Source organism: Protopterus annectens, chromosome 15.part0 (assembly GCF_019279795.1).
Source record: "Protopterus annectens isolate FY-2018-M chromosome 15.part0, PAN1.0, whole genome shotgun sequence".
Lineage (NCBI taxonomy): Eukaryota > Metazoa > Chordata > Ceratodontiformes > Protopteridae > Protopterus > Protopterus annectens.
The window spans coordinates 718,138,052-718,155,568 of record NC_056749.1 but is presented as its reverse complement, the minus strand read 5'-3'; the positions used below and the strand labels follow the sequence as shown (position 1 = coordinate 718,155,568).

At 46.7% G+C, this 17,517-nt stretch overlaps 1 protein-coding gene across 1 annotated transcript in view; it reads left to right on the top strand.

The window, feature by feature from the left end:
• The window catches only part of LOC122789875 (PHD finger protein 6-like), a 655,585-nt gene that overhangs the window by 581,742 nt on the left and 56,326 nt on the right, over nt 1-17,517 (top strand). The window contains exons 6-7 of the mRNA XM_044057309.1: nt 6,325-6,429; nt 6,554-6,687. Coding sequence (XP_043913244.1) covers nt 6,325-6,429; nt 6,554-6,687 — 239 coding nt within the window. The remainder of the gene's footprint in view (nt 1-6,324; nt 6,430-6,553; nt 6,688-17,517) is intronic.

Genomic DNA, 17,517 nt, shown 5'->3' with positions numbered 1-17,517 from the left:
GAGGGAGCTGGTGTGTCTTCGGCTCCGTCCAGGTCTGAGCACACCGGTCTCTCGGATCCGACGGTTTCGGCTCTGACTCCGATCCGCAAGGCCGGATCCGAGTGGGGTCGGCTCGGGGCTTAGAGAAGCTGGCTCCCCCTCGGCTTTCGACATAGTGGAAAGGGCACTGTTGAGGACATCCGGACCCCCGGTCCCTGCCACGGCTCCATCCCGCACTCCATTGCAGTTGGGCCAGGCCCCCACCAGCCAGTCCCAGGGACAGCCCGCCTCGATGTCCCAAGTGGTTCCCTTGGAACATCCAACTGCTGAAGAGTACTCCTCGGACAGCCCCCCCGATGAAGTACCTCGGAAGCGTAAGTGCAAAAGGAGGCACATGGACTCCCCTGAGTCCGTCACTGAAGACACAGACTTGGATGAAGGGGAAGGCTCCCCTAGGTCACCCCCTGAGGACGTCTCATTTGGAGACATCATGGAGATGTTAAGGATCAGGGGGTCTGCCCCAAGGCTTCTTCGGACGAGTCTGTGTTCTTGGAGGCATTCGAGGCGGGCCCTTCTACCTCTTGGGTGTCCCCTCCTGCTGACCCCCTGGTGGATCTTATTTCCATCCGGGCGTGGAAGGATCCGGACACCATTGAGCGTATCCCTAAGCGCCCGGACCGCATTCTTTCCCCTCCGTCGGACCGCACCCACTGGAGTAAGGGTCCCCCAGTAGATGCCATGATGATGGCTGCAGCCACGAAGAGGGAATTGGCCCAGGAGAGTCCCTCCATGCATCCTCCGGGCAAGGAGTCCCTCGATGGATCGCATTGGGAAGCGAGTTTTAGTTCAGCAACCTTCTCCTTGAGAGCTGAACTACATGGCACATGTCATTAGGATGCAGCGGGATCTGATTAAAGAATACGCTGCATCTCCCCCGGAGTCCATCTCGAGTGAGGATAAAGAGGTTTACTCCACCCGAATGGCCACTCTCAGATCAGTTTCCAATACATCTATGCGGCTGCTTTCTCATGCTACTGAGGGAGCCGCTAGAGCCAGCGGAGCAGGCCTAGTCATGAGGCGACAGGCCTGGCTCCGCCATTGTGATTTTGCAGAGCCCTTCAAGGCGACCTTCGCGAATGCCCCCTTCGATGGTTCTGCCTTGTTTGGCAAGACTGTTCATGAGACATTAGTCCAGAGCGAAAAGGACGGGAAGACGCTGTCTGCCGTCGGAGTCCGCTTCTCAGCTCCCCAGAGGTCCTTCTCTAAGAACCAAAAGGGACAGAAGATGTGGTTCCGGAAGTCGCAGCAGTCCCAACCTGCTCCGGATAACCAGTCCTTCCGTGGCAGAGGAGGACGGGGAGGTCGTCGTGCTAGAGGCAGGGGGGTTCCTGGCAACTTTGGGTCCAGAGAACCTTTCTCTGATAGACCCACGCAGCAGCCCTGAAGGGTTTCCCGGCTGTCCGTCTCTGGAGGCAGTCGGGGGGCGGTTTTCGAGGCACCTGACTTCTTGGGAGTCCATAACAACAGACAGTTGGGTGCTTCGTGTCATATCCAGAGGATATTCAATTCCCCTATTCAAGGTTCCCAAATCTCGCAGCCTCCCAGATGTTCCACCCGACCAAAGGGAGGCGGCAGCTGTCTAAATCGAACAGCTGCTAGAAAAAAGAGCTATCCAGCGCGTCCCCCGAGATCAAACCGGATTAGGGTTTTACTCCAGGTTCTTTTTGGTGCCAAAGAAGACGGGGACTTAAGACCAATCTTAGACCTTTCCCAGCTGAACCTGTCAGTAACCAAGCAAAAGTTCCGGATGGTCACCCTGCAATCTATACTTCCCCTCTTGAGGGAGAACGACTGGATGTGCTCCATAGACCTCAAGGACGCGTACTACCACATTCGGATGGACAGACGATCCAGGAGGTTGCTTCGCGGCCGGCTGGGAGCCAGTCATTATCAGTTCAGGGTCCTCCCCTTTGGTCTCACCTCAGCCCCAGGTGTTTACCAAGGTGGTAGCGGCCCACCTGAGGCTCCAGGGATTACAGGTCTTTCCGCACCTGGACGACTGGCTCCTGACGGCATCATCAAGGCATCTTCTGTGCTCAGCCAGGGATTACTTTCTTCAACTAGCACCAAGGCTGGGCATCACGATCAACTGGGAGAAATCTTTACTGAACCCCACACAAGTTATAGATTTCATAGGAGGAAGACTAAACACCAGATCAATGCGAGCCTTCCTCACCCCAGACCGTATTGCCAGCCTGAAGTGTCATGTGACAGCGATCCTGCAACCATCTCCAACTGCAGCTTCGGTCCTGAGGGCCCTAGGTTCTATGGCGGCAGCTATTCCGCTTCTCATTCATGCCCGTTTACGCATGCGGGTTCTTCAATGGACCCTTCAGGTTCAGTGGTCCCCTCTTTGTTCTTCTCTAAACGCTCCGATTGCGGTCAGCAGAGCGTGCAGGGACTCCCTTCTTTGGTGGCTTCTTTCTCCGGAGCCCCTGGCAGGGAGACCTTTTGCGCTGCATTTCCCGAGCCACAGTGACCACGGACGCTTCTTGCCTCGGGTGGGGGCATTCTGCGGAAAGATTGTCCAAGGCACGTGGAATCCCACAGAGACGTCATTGCATATAAATGTCCTGGAAATGAGGGCGGTGCTCCTAGCGTTGCAAGCACTTCACCACGTTCTTCCTTCAGGGACTATTGCGATTCAGACAGACAACATGTCGGTAGTCTGGTATATCAACAAACAGGGAGGAACCAGGTCTTACCCCTTTGTCGAGAGGCCATGAGAGTCTGGGAATGGGCAATTTCCACCAAACGCTTTCTGGTAGCAACGCATTCCGGGAAAGTCCAACATCCTTGCGGACAAGCTCAGTCGCACCATCCTTTCTCCACACGAGTGGTCTCTCAATCCTCAAGTAGCGAAGAAGATTTTTGCCGTTTGGGGCAACCCTGTTGCGATCTTTTGCCTCTCCTCAAACGCCAAATGCGACAATTTCTTCGCTCTGCTTCCCCACCAGGGAGTTCCCGAGAGATGCTCTGGTGCATGCTTGGCCTCCCGGTCTCCTTTATGCCTACCCTCCACTTCCTCTGATGCAGAGGCTTCTGCAGAAAGCCAACAGTTTGGGGAGCAGAATGATTCTCATTGCCCGTTCTGGCCTCGACAACCTTGGTTCCCCTTCGTATGGTCTCACAAAATCAATCCACCCTGGATTCTGGATCCAATTTGGATCTCATCTCCCACCCTCTGGGAATGTCAGTTCCCAATCTGGACCCTGAAGTTGACAGCTTGGCTGCTCCAGTTCCATCCTTAATTAGGACTCCGGTATCTCATCACCGGTCAAGGCCATTTTAGTGGCAGCTCATAAACCTTCCACCAGGCAGGTTTATCGGAGTAAATGGAAGAGATTCTCTATATGGGCAGTACAGAGAACTTTGGATCCTTTCGGCACCTATGTCAGCGGTGCTGGATTTTCTAACAGACCTCTTTCATCAAGGGGCTAGTTCTTCCACGATTAAGGTACAATTGGCAGCTATCTCGCATTATCACATTGGTCATGACACAGCTCCCCTTATGACGGCGAAATTATGCAAAACATTTCTCAAAGGAGTTTTTTTGTTGAGGCCTCCAGTCAAGGAGGTTGTACCACCCTGGGACTTGTCTTTAGTTCTGCAAGCCCTTACTGCTCCTCCCTTTGAGCCTGCAGCTTCTACTGATTTAAAGTACCTTTCCTGGAAGACTGCCTTCCTGGTAGCTATCACTTCAGCCAGAAGAGTGTCTGAGCTTCAGGCTCTATGCGTCAAGCCACCTTACCTTTCTTTCTTCCCTGATAGGGTGTGCCTCAGGACCAATCCTTCTTTTCTTCCGAAGGTCTCTTCTGAATCCAATATTAACCAGTCAATCAATTTACCTGTGTTTTTTCCCAAGTACTCAAACAAAGGAGAATACAAATTGCATTCCTTGGATGTTCATAGACAATTACGTTTTTATATTAACAGAACAGCTGGTCACAGGAAATCAGATCAGCTGTTCGTCTCCTTTGCTAAATTTGCTCTGGGTAAAGCAGTATCTAAAGTCACACTATCTAAGTGGATTGCTAATTGTATTCTGCAGGCATATGACACTTCAGGTAGACCTGCTCCTCAGAGGGTTACGGCTCATTCTACTAGGGCAGTTTCCACGTCAGCCGCCTTTAAGTCCCGTGCATCATTGGATGATATCTGCGCGGCAGCTACTTGGGCCTCGCCTCATACCTTTATTTCTCATTACAAGGTGGATGTTGTTTCTAGAGGAAGAGCATCCTTTGGCTCAGCGGTGCTCCGAAACATCCTTCCATGATGGCCGCCCAAGATTCAGGTAGCTAGGGACTCTGTCCCACAGGTTGCAGACGAATGAAGTCTGCCTACTTCAGATTTAGAAGTTATGTACTCACCATAACGTTCCATCTGAGTAGGTGACTTCATTCGGATGCAACCACCCCCCCCCCTCCATCCCCCTGACCTTTATAGAGCGAGTATTTATGCTGTTTTAGTGTACTGTTGTCAGTATTTTGAGGCAAACTCAATCTGAGGTCAGTCAGGGCTTGGCAAGGGGTTATGGGTAAGAGGGAGGAGCTAGGAGCTCGGAGCCTAAGCTTTTGAATTGCCGGCTCGGATCCGAGGTCGGATCCGATACCCACAGGTTGCATCCGAATGAAGTCACCTACTCAGATGGAACGTTATGGTGAGTACATAACTTCTAATTTTAAACAGCTAAAGGAGCTACTAGAAAAAAAGAGTTTAACTGCAACAAGTTATAAACAAACAACCCAACAGATGCTTAATAAGAGTGGACAATTTCTAGTTAATACCTCACACACCGTGAAACTAGCTAGAAAAAATACACAGTACACAAAGTGCTATAAACAATGAAATAAAGAACAAAATAAACAAATAACAGGATACTTAATGTTATATATATTATAGCTCCGAGTTTGCTGAGTGTCCTTCCTTCAATTAGCTCACTGTAAAATGGCAGAACACTCACAACTGAGCTTCTTAGGTAACAGAAAGCTGAAACCTGAGAGAGCTTTTAAGAAAGAAATCTCAAAAGAACCAATGAGGTGCTTAGTCTAAGCTGTAGTCCAGGAGACCTCAGTCAGCCAATGACCTCAAACAATTCTCTCACTGAAATGCCTGATGGCTTTGGCTAAAACAAGATGTCCCTGAATTATGTGCTCAGACACACAGCCTCCACAAACACTAGGCCCAAATACAAGCCTGAATATGGAAATGCTACAAATATCCCCACTACTTAGAACAAACTGCAGAAATGTTACTCACAGCTGAAAAGCAGCATTGAGCCGTTAAATGAAAGTTTTAAACAGCTGAAGGAGCCACTAGAAAAAAGAGTTTAACTGCAACAAGTTATCATAAACAAACAACCCAACAGATGCTTAATAAGAGTGGACTATTTCCAGTTAATACCTCACACACAGTGAAACTAGCTAGAAAAAATACACAGTACACAAAGTGCTATAAACAACAATGAAATCAAGAATAAAATAAACAAAAAACAGGATACTTAATGTTATATATTATAGCTCCGAGTTTGCCATCTGTGTGTGGTTCTGGGTCAATTCTGCCCATTTCATCTGGGTGTCGTTTTAGTGTACAGGTGGTCTGAAGGTCATTATTTTTGAGCAATAATGCTTGTGTATTCAGTTTAGTATTGCAGCATGACTGAGAACACCAGCTCTATACGGAAAGGAAGGGCAGTAAAAAAAAAAAAGTTCAGTGGTTCTTCATGAATAAGGAATTTCCTGCTTGGAGCTATGGTGGAGATAAGGATACAGGCATTTATCCACATAGGACGACAGGCCATCCCAAGAGGGAACAGATCATTGGCCATGTCATTTGATGAGATGCGTTCCTCCAGCCATATTTAAGCATTGGTAGCACTAGGACCTGGAGCTGCGGCACCAGCAGCAGCTGTTAATTTCATACCGTTTTTAGCTGTCCATGTAGCTAAAGAGTCTTGTGTGGACCTGTGGAGGTTTGGGGTCTGAGAAATTAATGAATTCTGTGTTGTGCTGCTTATAGTAGATAGGTGCTGATACTTGATCACCACATCTGTTTGATTCATTGCTGGGGAATTCAAGTGCTGGATACCAAGCAAAGCTTCTGATAATCAAAATGTCAAGACTGAGAGATGGAAAGGGAAGTCATTAAATTACTGTTGGACTTTCAGTATAAAAATTGCAACTTTGTAATAGTGTATGATAGTCTGTCATTCCATAAGATGTCATTTTTAGTAAGATGAAATTAAAAGTTGCATACTTTACTAATTTAATTTGTTTTGTCTTGTAGCTGTTTTCTTCTGGTACTATCCAGCTTACAACCACTTCGAGAGCAGATTTTGGAAATTTTGATATTAAAACAGTTATTCAGGAAATTAAAAGGGGAAAAAGGATGGTACGTAACCTTTTAATGCATTTAATGTAGTTAAATACCTGTTTGTCAGTAAACTTTTAAGGGTTCACATTTATGTTTGGGCTAATGCAAAATTGTTTTGCTTTTGTTTGTGTTTTTTTTCTAGAAATGCACACTCTGCGGTCAGCCTGGTGCCACCATTGGTTGTGAAATTAAAGCCTGCATCAAGACCTACCATTATCACTGTGGTTTACTCGACAAAGCTAAATATATTGAAAATATGTCACGAGGGATTTACAAGTATGACATTGAACATCACTTGTTTTGCTTTTTTTAGCATTTTCAACAAGAAATTGTTTTATCACAGTGATCTTGCTACTTTTGAAATTTAAAGTTGGTGAAAATGGTAATGAATATTACTGAATAAATGTGCATTCATGCATACAGCTGCTAGGCAGCTTAAAATATATGCTTAGACTGACCTGCTTATGTTTAATATTAAAAGTGTACATATACACAAGCACACCTATAAAGCAGTTGCTTGTAGTGAGTTGCAAAAATTTTCAAGCTTTAGGGCTTAAAACATTTCCCACTCATAAGGAACAGCATCAAACCACAGGGAAAACTGGTGCTTCATGAGGAATAAAATTGGCAAGGCTTAAAATAGCTCACAAGGGCAGTTAACCAAGTACTGACCTATATATATATGAATATGAACTGTATTTCGCCTGCCTTTCTGTTACATTGAAGCTGTTTTTACTGCATTTAACTTAATATTGCACTTGGAATCCTTGTTTGTTACTATTTGACTGTATTTGTAGCAAATTCTTCTGTGTAAGCTGTAGTAGCTGATTCATAGCATTTATAAGTGTTTGCTGTACCTGTTTCTGCCTGTTTTGTGAAAAAAAAGAAAAAATATCTCTTGTTTTTCCTGCTTTACTAGTTTAGTCCAGTTTCAGAGTTGCTGATTCCTGGGCTTTGGTTGTAGTTCCTGTGTACTGTTTCCTTGCCTTATTTGGGGGAAGGGAAGCTACCTTGCTTACCAGTGGGAGTGGGAAGCATTGAGCTGCCTTTTGTCCAGTTTTGTGAGGTTTCAGCCAGTAACTAGTAGTTTATTGGTCGTTTTGGGCCAGTTTCTAGCTTTTTCCAGCCCCCTGGTATAAAACGCGCGTTAGCGTGATTTAGAGCGGAGCTGCCACTGTTGCACACTAGGGCAGTGCCGGTTAAGCAGGTTTAAACTATTCGGGCTACCTAAAGTCCACTCTTCAAATTTCCCTTAAAACTACCTTCCTCGAACTATACTACTGATCAAATCAGCGTATCCTATAACTAAAAAGATCAACTCTACTTGACTCCAAGTAGACTATTCTCTATCTATTAAACCTAGCACTTGCTCCTACAGTACTTATTACCTTGATAATGCACTCTTGTCATAGATAGTACCCCAAAAGGCAACCCCCATTTCTCGGTCACCCACGTCCCCGGAATCTTTTTAAAGTTTTTGTCTACCCTTCTAGCATGTCGAAGGATCAGTTGCTAGTGTCCTCTCCTGCTCAGCTGGTGAACCTGGGAATATTGCGGCAATGTTTCAATTGCCTCATGTACACAGACAACCCTTTCCTCCTCCCACAAAACACAAATACATGCGAGAGATGCAACTATACGGCCAAACTGGAGGCTGAGCTCTCTCAACATAGGACTGGCAAGACCAGTCAGGAGGAGAAGGTTACCACACACACTATAGACCCAGTCTCACATAGTACCATTACAACCTCAAATCATACACATAAACACACAAAGACATACTGGAGGCTCTGATCAAAAATCTACCAAAACAGCAGAGGCCACCAAAGCAGACACCCAAACAACCACCACCTCAGAACACAACACCCGCAACACATAGACCTCACAGTCAGAGTGTCAAACAGTCACAGCCCTTAAGGCCAAACACAATGCCAGACACACTAGTCATTGGTGACTCCATAGTCAGACACACTGATGTCCCGCTCACCAGACTGAGTAAGGAGAAGGTCACAGTAAGCTGCCTGTCGGGCGCTAGAATCCGCCACATAACGCAAGCACTCAGGTCTCTCAACAGCAGGTACAAATATGACTCAGTCATTGTCCACACTGGTGTAAACGACCTGAGACGCACTCCTTGGACTACATGAAAAGAGACATTGAGGAGCTCTCTGATTATGTAGCCCAGGCAGGTATGACCCTGACCTTGAGCAGTATCCTACCTTCACCAAGAATGATGCCACAATACAGAGGTAAGATGATCAGCTTTAACAATTGGCTTAAACACTGGTGTCATTCAAAGGGGATCCAGTATCTGTCTGCCTGGGATGACATGCTGGACAAGCCACGCTGCTTCGCAAGGGACGGCTTGCACCTGTCACCCCTGGGATTCCGGATATTGGCAAAGGCTCTTGCCACCCCCATAGTGCCTTTTTTAGGCAAGGCTCAAATTCTAAACCTACCACCCTAGAACACAAAAAAGGAAAAAAACTAAGGGTAATGCTGCACAATGCCAGAAGTCTAAATCTCAAAATGCACGCACTCGAGGCCCTTCTCAGTATGGAGAACATCAATGTCTGTGCTGTGACAGAAACCTGGTTCAAGGCTCCTGAGAGCACCCCAGCGCTATCAGGTTTTACCTCATATCATGCTCCGCCCCAAAATCCGGACAATACCAAGAAAGGAGGGGGGGTATCCATATTCATCAAGGACACCCACACCTCAAGACTGGTGGCAACGCACGATGCATCGGAGACCATCCAGGTGCAATTAACCATAGGCAAGACTGCTCTGCAAATTGTAGCATGTTACAGGCCACCCTCACAAACTCAGGAAACTCACATGGCCTTCCTGAAAACACTAGAGGGATAAATGTATCACCAAACACCATCATACTAGGTGACTTCAATTACCCTAATATAGACTGGGAAAACTACTCAAGCCCAAACACCCTAGCCCAAAAGTTCCTGGAATTCATAAACTCAAATGCCATGGAACAACTAGTCACCATCCCCACAAGAGGAGATAACATACTTGATCTCATCATCACGAACATGGGAGCACAATGTTCAACACCGAAGTATACCCCTCACTGGTGAGATCAGATCACAAACTAATCTCGCTGGAGGTCCTCATCCCACCCCACCTGAAATAAAAAGACCACAGTAAAGAACTTCTCAAAAGCCGACTTCACACTTCTAAAGACTAGTGTGGTCTCCTTTCAGGCCCCGAGCCGGGAAAACAATACTCAAGCCGCTGAATCACTTACAAACGCCTTCTACCAGCACCTGCAGGACTGCATGGATAAGGCAATCCCAAGCAAAACAAAGACTCTTTGTACCAAAGGCAAGCGTCCAGTCTGGTGGACCCCAGCCATAAACAAACTCTACAACAAAAGGAGGAAGCTACTACAAGATAGAGCAAAATCCTTAAAAGGTAAGACACCCTTGATCACTATAAGTAAAAACTAAGAGCTCTCATAAAATCATCCAAAGCAAATTTCGAGAGAAAAATAGCTAAAGACTCAAAAGACAATCATAAGGCCTTCTTTAGCTATGTTAGAAACCTAGGAGGAAACTCCCAGATATGCTCAGAACTAGTTCAAAATGATGTGAAGATTACTGATCCTACAGACATTGCCAACATACTGGCTGACAGGTTTAGTGCAAACTTCTCCCCCTCCCCAAAAGGAGAGATATCTATACCAAATGAGTGCAGCCCCCAAACATCTCCAACGCCCAAGTGAGAACTGCTCTCTCCAAAGCAAAACACACAGCATCCATGGGACCTGATGGTGTCCCCGGCTGTGTGCTCCATGAACTCAATGAGGAATTAAACCCACAGCTAGGACAGCTGTTTAATCAAAGTCTTACCTCTGGATACGCACTCCAGGAGTGGCGCACTGCAACTGTGGTCCCACTTCACAAAGGCGGTGCCTCCACAGACCCTGGAAATTACCGCCCATTAGCTTGACAAGCCTTATCTGCAAAGCCATGGAGAGGATCATAATGGACCTCATAAATAAAGACATAGGGAATTTGCAGACTTTGGATCCAACCCAGTTTGGCTTTGTCAAAGGCAGATCATGCCTTTTAAACTTGGTTGACTTTTTCGAAACAGTCACCAAAGCCATTGATGAGGGAAAGGCAGTCCATACAGCCTACCTCTATCTGGCTAAGGCCTTCGATACAATACCCCACTCGGGTATCATTGAAAAACTCATCAGCTTAAATGTTAACCCATACATCACAAGATGGGTTGCAAACTGGCTGAGTGACAGAACCCACAGGGTCAGAGTTGCTGGCACCATGTCAGACTCAAAGCCGGTCACAAGTGGTGTCCCACAGGGCTCAGTCCTGGGCCCACTCTTGTTTGGCATCTACTTTTCCGAAGTACAAGCAAACACAGGAGGGTTATGGCTGACAAAGTTTGCAGATGACTGCAAACTGGGCGCCATAGTAGAAAACACATCTGACACAGATATCCTTCAGAAGGGTCTCACAGAAACGGATAACTGGTGCCAGAGCCACGGCCTAAAGTTAAATGCCAAAAAATGCATAGTCATACCCTTCGGGAAAAACAAGGTTACCCCTAGCTACCAAATAGGTGGCAATCCACTGAGCACAGAAGAAGTTATCAGGGACCTGGGGACCCAGGTTGATAGTAGTCTGTCATTCGACACCCATGTAGCTAAAGTAGTTAGGAAGTCCTTCTACATTGCCCACCTTATCATGAAGGGATTCTCATCTAGATCAAGGGAGGTCATAGTCTCCCTTTACTCATCACTCATCAGACCAATGATTGAGTACAATGCCCCATTCGGAATGTATCTGACCCGACACTTGCAGCAGCTGGAGAGGCCACAAAAGTTCCTCACCAAAAGGATAAAGGGTCTCAAAAATCTGTCCTATGCTGCCCGACTGAAAGAACTCCAGCTCTATTCAGTCGCTGACCGCTTGCTCAGAGGTGACCTTTGCCTAACATACAAGGCCATGTCAAACCCAGATTTGATGAATATGCTTCACCTCAAAAAATCTAGATCCATCAGAGCCACAAGGGCGGGAGACTTAAACCTCGACACGGCTATTAATAGGACGTGCTGGAGGGATAGATTCATCACCCAAAGACTCCCTATGCTGTGGAACAAAATCTCGGTACATGTGAGGCAGAGCACCTCGCTGGCCTTGTTCAAGAGAAATCTTGACCAATGGATGGGAGATCGCAGATATACCCCAGGAATTACCTCAGTGTCACTGCTCGACAGAGGCACAGCAAAATAATGGGTATAGTTCCCCATACTAAAGGGGTGGCGTAAGCCACAAAACAATGGGCTAGGCTTATAAATGCCCCCGGGCAGATATGCAGGATTAAAAAATGTAATCCTGTATTTCTCTAAATCGTTTTTGAGATGTTGAAGTTTGGTTGGCAATCAAATTCCTGCTTGTTTACATTCATTTTCCCTTGGTAAATATCTAAACATGATGCAGTTTTATATTTTTGGGTTTTATTTGAAGTGATTCCTATTGGATTGTTCATTTATCAAGACCCTGCAAGAAGTGTTCTTTATAATAGGTCAGCACTTACTATTTTGAATGTTGGCGCATAAAGGATGAGCAAATATGAGCAGTTCTTTCTTTTAAAGATCATGCACATTAAATCAGTGTTGTGATCTCACTAATGAAACCAGCTTAACTATACTTTTAAGAAGTGTTTATGTACTCAAGTCACTGTACCAGTAAGTCCTGATGTTCTGTAGTGCTCTCACCTTCATTCTTACATATGGGATCGGATCAGAGCCGATCCTCAGCTCCGACTCAGCCTGTTTACAAAGCTGGAAGACTTCTGGTTGGCTTGTGGCTAGGTAGGTATCCCATGGTGCACCAGTACAATCCCCATTTCTCATTTGCCGCGTTGACGCGTTTGGTTGTGCTTCTCTTTGGCTCTGGCTAAGTGATTGCGTTTATTTCCACTTTTACAAATTTCTTGGCTCTGTTTAGTTTGAGATAGTTTAAAACAGTTAAAACTGTTACTGCCAATAGTTAATCAGTTGGAGTAGTTATTAGTGTAGTTGGCTTGTACTTGCGCCATTTGGTGCAATTTTTGGCATTTGGCCCCTTCTAACTTAGTTGGTATCCCGTGTACTGGTTTATTTGTAGAATTAGTAGTGTTAGGTGCCTTTTGCCCACTGTTGGACTGTGTTAATAGCTAGAGTTTTTGTCTGTTTCCCACTTATTTAGCTGTGCTATTTAGCTTGTTGTTAGCATCGTTGGATTTGCTATTAACAGAACTACTTTCCGTTTGTTCTTGGCATAAGCTTGAGATTTTGCAAATTCCCGCTTATTTCTGCGATTACTGTTTGAGTATGTGATACTTTCTCCTTTCTACAACATTCTAGGTCTGTTTCAGTTAGAAGACCGCATCTCTTCCTTACCCGGGCTAAGCCCGTATAAATTAGAGGACCTAGTCCTCGTGGTGTCTTTTCCTTCCTGCAGGGCTAGGCCCATTTAAATTAGAGGACCTACTTCTCTTTCTTCTTTTTCTCTGTGTGCGTGTGTCCTCCACTGCAGAATGTCTAAAGATTATAAGCCATTCGGCTTTAAGAAATGTATTAAGTGCTCTCAAAAAATGTCTATAACGGATGGTTACAGTAACTCGTTTACTGTTCAGGGGCCATCCATTTACAGGAGATCTGTTTATTTTGCTATGCTTTCAATCCTAGGGTGTTGCAGGAAAGGAAGAACAAGCTCATCCTAAAAGGTCTTCTTAAACCTTCCTTTGAGGAAGATTTGTGTAGTTTCTCATCAAAATCCACTAAAGGAAAGTCAAAATCTTCTAAGAGGCCCTCCCCGGCACCAGCTGGTGTCTCGGAGCCACCTCTTAAAATTTAAAAATCAGAGAAGTCCACTGTCTCATCAGCTCCACAGACCTCGAGGCCGACAGAGCTGTATTGTTATTGCAGGGTCAGTTCCAAGCATTTCGGAGCCAACCGCTGAGACTACTGAGAGTGTTTCTTGAAGCTGGTCTATGGACCCTCTACCAGCCTCCTTGTTATTGAAGTCTTCTACATCTCAGTGATCCCTATCTCCTACTCTGTCATCCAGGAGTTTATCAGAAGATGATGTGGAGAGGGTAGTGCTGAGACTTTTGAAGTCGTCTGCTTTGCCTAAATTGCTGTTGGCTCTGACCCATTCGGTTCCGTAGCCACTCGAGTCCGTTCAACCCTCTGTGATCATTCCTCCGAGCCATGCTGGTCTTTTGGAGCCGGAGTGCTTGGTACCACTGGCAGAACCTTCGGCTCTAGCTCCCCCTGTGGCTGTTTCAAAGCCAAGTTCTTCTCCGACACTTTAGGTGCCATCCGTAGTGTTTAGGGGCCGAAGCTCTCCGGTCGGCCCGACAGGGATGTTTGGAACCGAACTTCTTTGGTTCCGAGTCTTCCTCTCAGTGCGTCGGCTAAGATGAGTTTGAACCTTATGTCTGTCTTGGAGCCGATGCCATCCTCAGTCTCCTTGGAGCTGGGGAGGTCCTTGGAGCCGGAGAGGTAGGCATTCTAGATGGAGGGTGCTGCCCCGATCATCAGCTCTTATCAGAAGTACCGGCACTCTTCCCCCTAAAGCACCTACTTTTGTCTCAGCTCCTACTCCCTCCGGAGACAGCAGAAACCCTCAGCCTTGTGAGCCACTGGCTGGTGGCCCCCACACTTCTGAGACCTCCCTGGAATGTCCTGAGGAGCCCCCATGGAAGAGGACTAGTAAGAGGAAGCATGTTTATTCCCAGGATGAGACTTTGGCATCTGACACGACACTGACCTCGAGGAGTCTGAAGGGTCCCCCAAGTCATCCTCTTATGTCTCCTTCATAGTCATCCTGGAAATCCTTAAACAGAGGTCTGGCTGACCCACTTTACACCTTCTGATGAGGAATCTGTGTACCTAAAGGCTTTCGGGTGTCAACCTTCTGCCTCTTGGGTGTCTCCACCCTTCGAACTGATGGATTTAGTTAGTCGAAAGGTGTGGGATATTCCTGATGCCATGGAGCCAGTCTCCAGGAAACCAAACAAGTTTCTTTCTGCCCCTCCAGGAAAAGATTTTTTTGTCTAAAGGTGTTCCTGTAGATGCCGTGGTGGCGGCGGCCACTAAGGAGGACTAGCGGCACGACGTCTGTTCATCCGCCGAATAAGGAGTTTCGAACGATGGACTGATACGGGAAGTGTATCTTTTCTTCAGTGGCATTTAACCTTAGATCGCTGAATTACCTTACTCACTTTACGAGGTTTCAGAGAGATCTCCTTAAAGAGTTAGGAGACTCTTTGCAAGGTACATGTACTGAGGGAGTCCCTGACAGGGTTTCTGCCCAGTTGTCCACCTTGAACTCTGTCGTTAGCTCTTCCATGCGGCTTAGCTCTTCCATGCGGCTTATTTCGTATGCAGCCAATGGAGCGAGTAGAGCAGCAGGTGCAGGAATTTCCCTAAGGCGTCATTCCCGGATGTGTTTGTGTAAATTTGCAGAATCGTTTGTCTACCTCTACCAATGCCCCCTTCGGTTCCTCATTGTTTGGATCCAAGGTAAAGGACACACTCACCCGGTGCGAGCAAGAAGGAAAAAAACACTGCTGTCTGAGTGTGTTTTACTGTTCCCTCTAAACCATACACTAAGGGTCAGAGGGACTGTAAGATGTGGTTTAAGAAGTCTCGGGTTTTTCCTTGAGGCACAGGGTGACTCCTCCTTCAGAGGCAGAGGAGGAGGAAATGGTAGACGTTGCCGTAGAAGCAGGGGCGGTCCGCAAAACCAGGGACGTCGCGATTCCTTTCGCGGCCAGCCTTACCAGTGCTCCTGATGTGGTGCCCGACTGTGCTTCTCCGGGGCCGGTCAGGGTTCACATTTCTTTGTATCCAGAAGCCTGGCTAAGTATCACTCAAAACAAGTGGGTACAAAGAATTATTACCAGAGGTTATGTCCTACCCTTTCCTCTTCCACCTTTTGTTCCCAAGAAGATCCCAGATGTTCCACCCACTCACAGGAATCAGGCAACTGTGGAGGTCAACAAGTTGCTGTCAGTCATTCAACCCATCCCAGCAGACCAAATTGGATCCAGAACTTACTCCAGATTCTTTAGTGCCAAAACGTACAGGGGACTGGAGTCCCATTCTGGACCTCAGCAGATTGAACGAATCAGTAAAGGACAAGTTCCAGATGGTAACACTGCAGTCTATACTCCTGTTAGGGAAAGAATTGGATGTGCTCTGTAGATCTCCAAGACCCCTGCTACCACATAAAAATGGACAGGGCGTAGAGTCATCTACGCTTCTGGCTGGGAGCCAGTCATTACCAGTTTGGTGCTCTGCTCTTTGATCTCACCACAGCCCCCATGGTGTTCAATGTATGGCAGTATTGACAGCTCACCTGAGATGTAGAGGATTCCAGGTGTTTCTGTATTTGGACGACTGGCTCCTCACTGCCTCCACCAGGCATCTACTCCTTCAGAACAGGGACGCTACTATTCAGCTTTGTGCTCAGCTGGGAATTTCTATAAATTAGGAAAAATCTGCCTTATTGCCCTCTCAATCTGTAATTTTTATAGGCGCAGAGCTATATATATAGTAAACATGGTGGCTCATCTTCCTGCTGAAAGGGCACAGAACCTGGTTCTTCAAATTCAGCATCTTCTCCCCTTACGAACGGTCAAAGCCAAGATTATTCTGCAGCTCTTAGGGACCATGGCTTCTACCATACTATTAGTGCCACTAGCCAGGTTACATGAGAATTTTTCAGTGGCTTCTGTCGTCCCAATGGTCCTTTCATCACCTTCCATTATCCCATCACATTCTGCTAACAGAATCTTGCAAGAAGGACCTCCTTTGGTGGGCATTACCCAATCAGCTGATCACGGGCACTTCATTTATTCCTCGCCAACCCGTTGCCACTGACCATGGATGCCTCACAGGGTGGGGGTGGCATTATCTAGACAGGACCATCCAAGGCACATGACAAGATCATGAGGCTCCTTTGGTGGGCATTACCCAATCAGCTGACCACGGGCACTTCATTTATTCCTCGCCAACCCGTTGCCACTGACCATGGATGTCTCACAGGGTGGGGGTGGCATTATCTAGACAGGACCATCCAAGGCACATGGCAAGATCATGAGGCTCACCTGCATATCAGTGTTCTAGAGATGAGAACTGTGCTCCTGGCATTGCAAGCACTTCACGACCTTCTTCCTCTGGGAACTATTGCAATACAATTAGACAACATGTCGGTAGTATGGTATATCAACAAACAGGGCGAAACCAGATCTTACCCACTCTGTCGAGAGGCCATGCGAGTTTGGAAGTGGGTGATATCTTGCCAGCATTTTCTGGTGACAACGCACATTCCAGGGACGACCAACATGATAGCCGACAAGCTTAGCCGGGCAATTCTAATTAATGCCTCATGAGTGGTCTCTGAAACAGGAAACAACGGAACAGATTTTCCACAGATGTGGACAGCCTTGCTGCCATATCTCTGCCAGCCCAATCAATGCCAAATGCAGCAGCTACTTCTCCCTCATCCCCCCTCCGGGGTAGTCACCGCGAGCTGCACTTGTTCACGATTGGCCCCTTGGTCTCCTGTATGCTTTTCCTCCCTTTTTTCTCATTCCCAAGGTTATTCAGAAAGCGAAACAGCGGGGAATCAAACTGATCCCTCATTGCTCCTTACTGGCCTCGTCAGGTTTGGTTCCCCTTCCTCGGGCCTCTTCTCCTGGACAATTCTTGGATTCTGGACCCAGTTCCAGACATGTTGACTCACATATCAGATTCGCTTCACCCCTCTTTACACACCCTCAATTTGACAGCATGGCTGCTCCAGTTCCATCCCTAGTCAGGCTTCACAACTTCTCGCCTTACATCTTCTCATAAACCTTCCACTAGGAGACTATATTCCAGTAAATGGAGAAGATTCTCTCTTTGGGCAGAGAAATTGGATGTTGACCCATACACTGCCTCCATTCCAGTGGTTTTGGAATTTATTTCTGAGCTTTTTCACCAAGGATCTGCGGCTGCCACTGTCAGAGTTCAATTGGCAGCGATTTCAAATTTTCATCTAGGTTTTCCAGATTATAACTTGATGT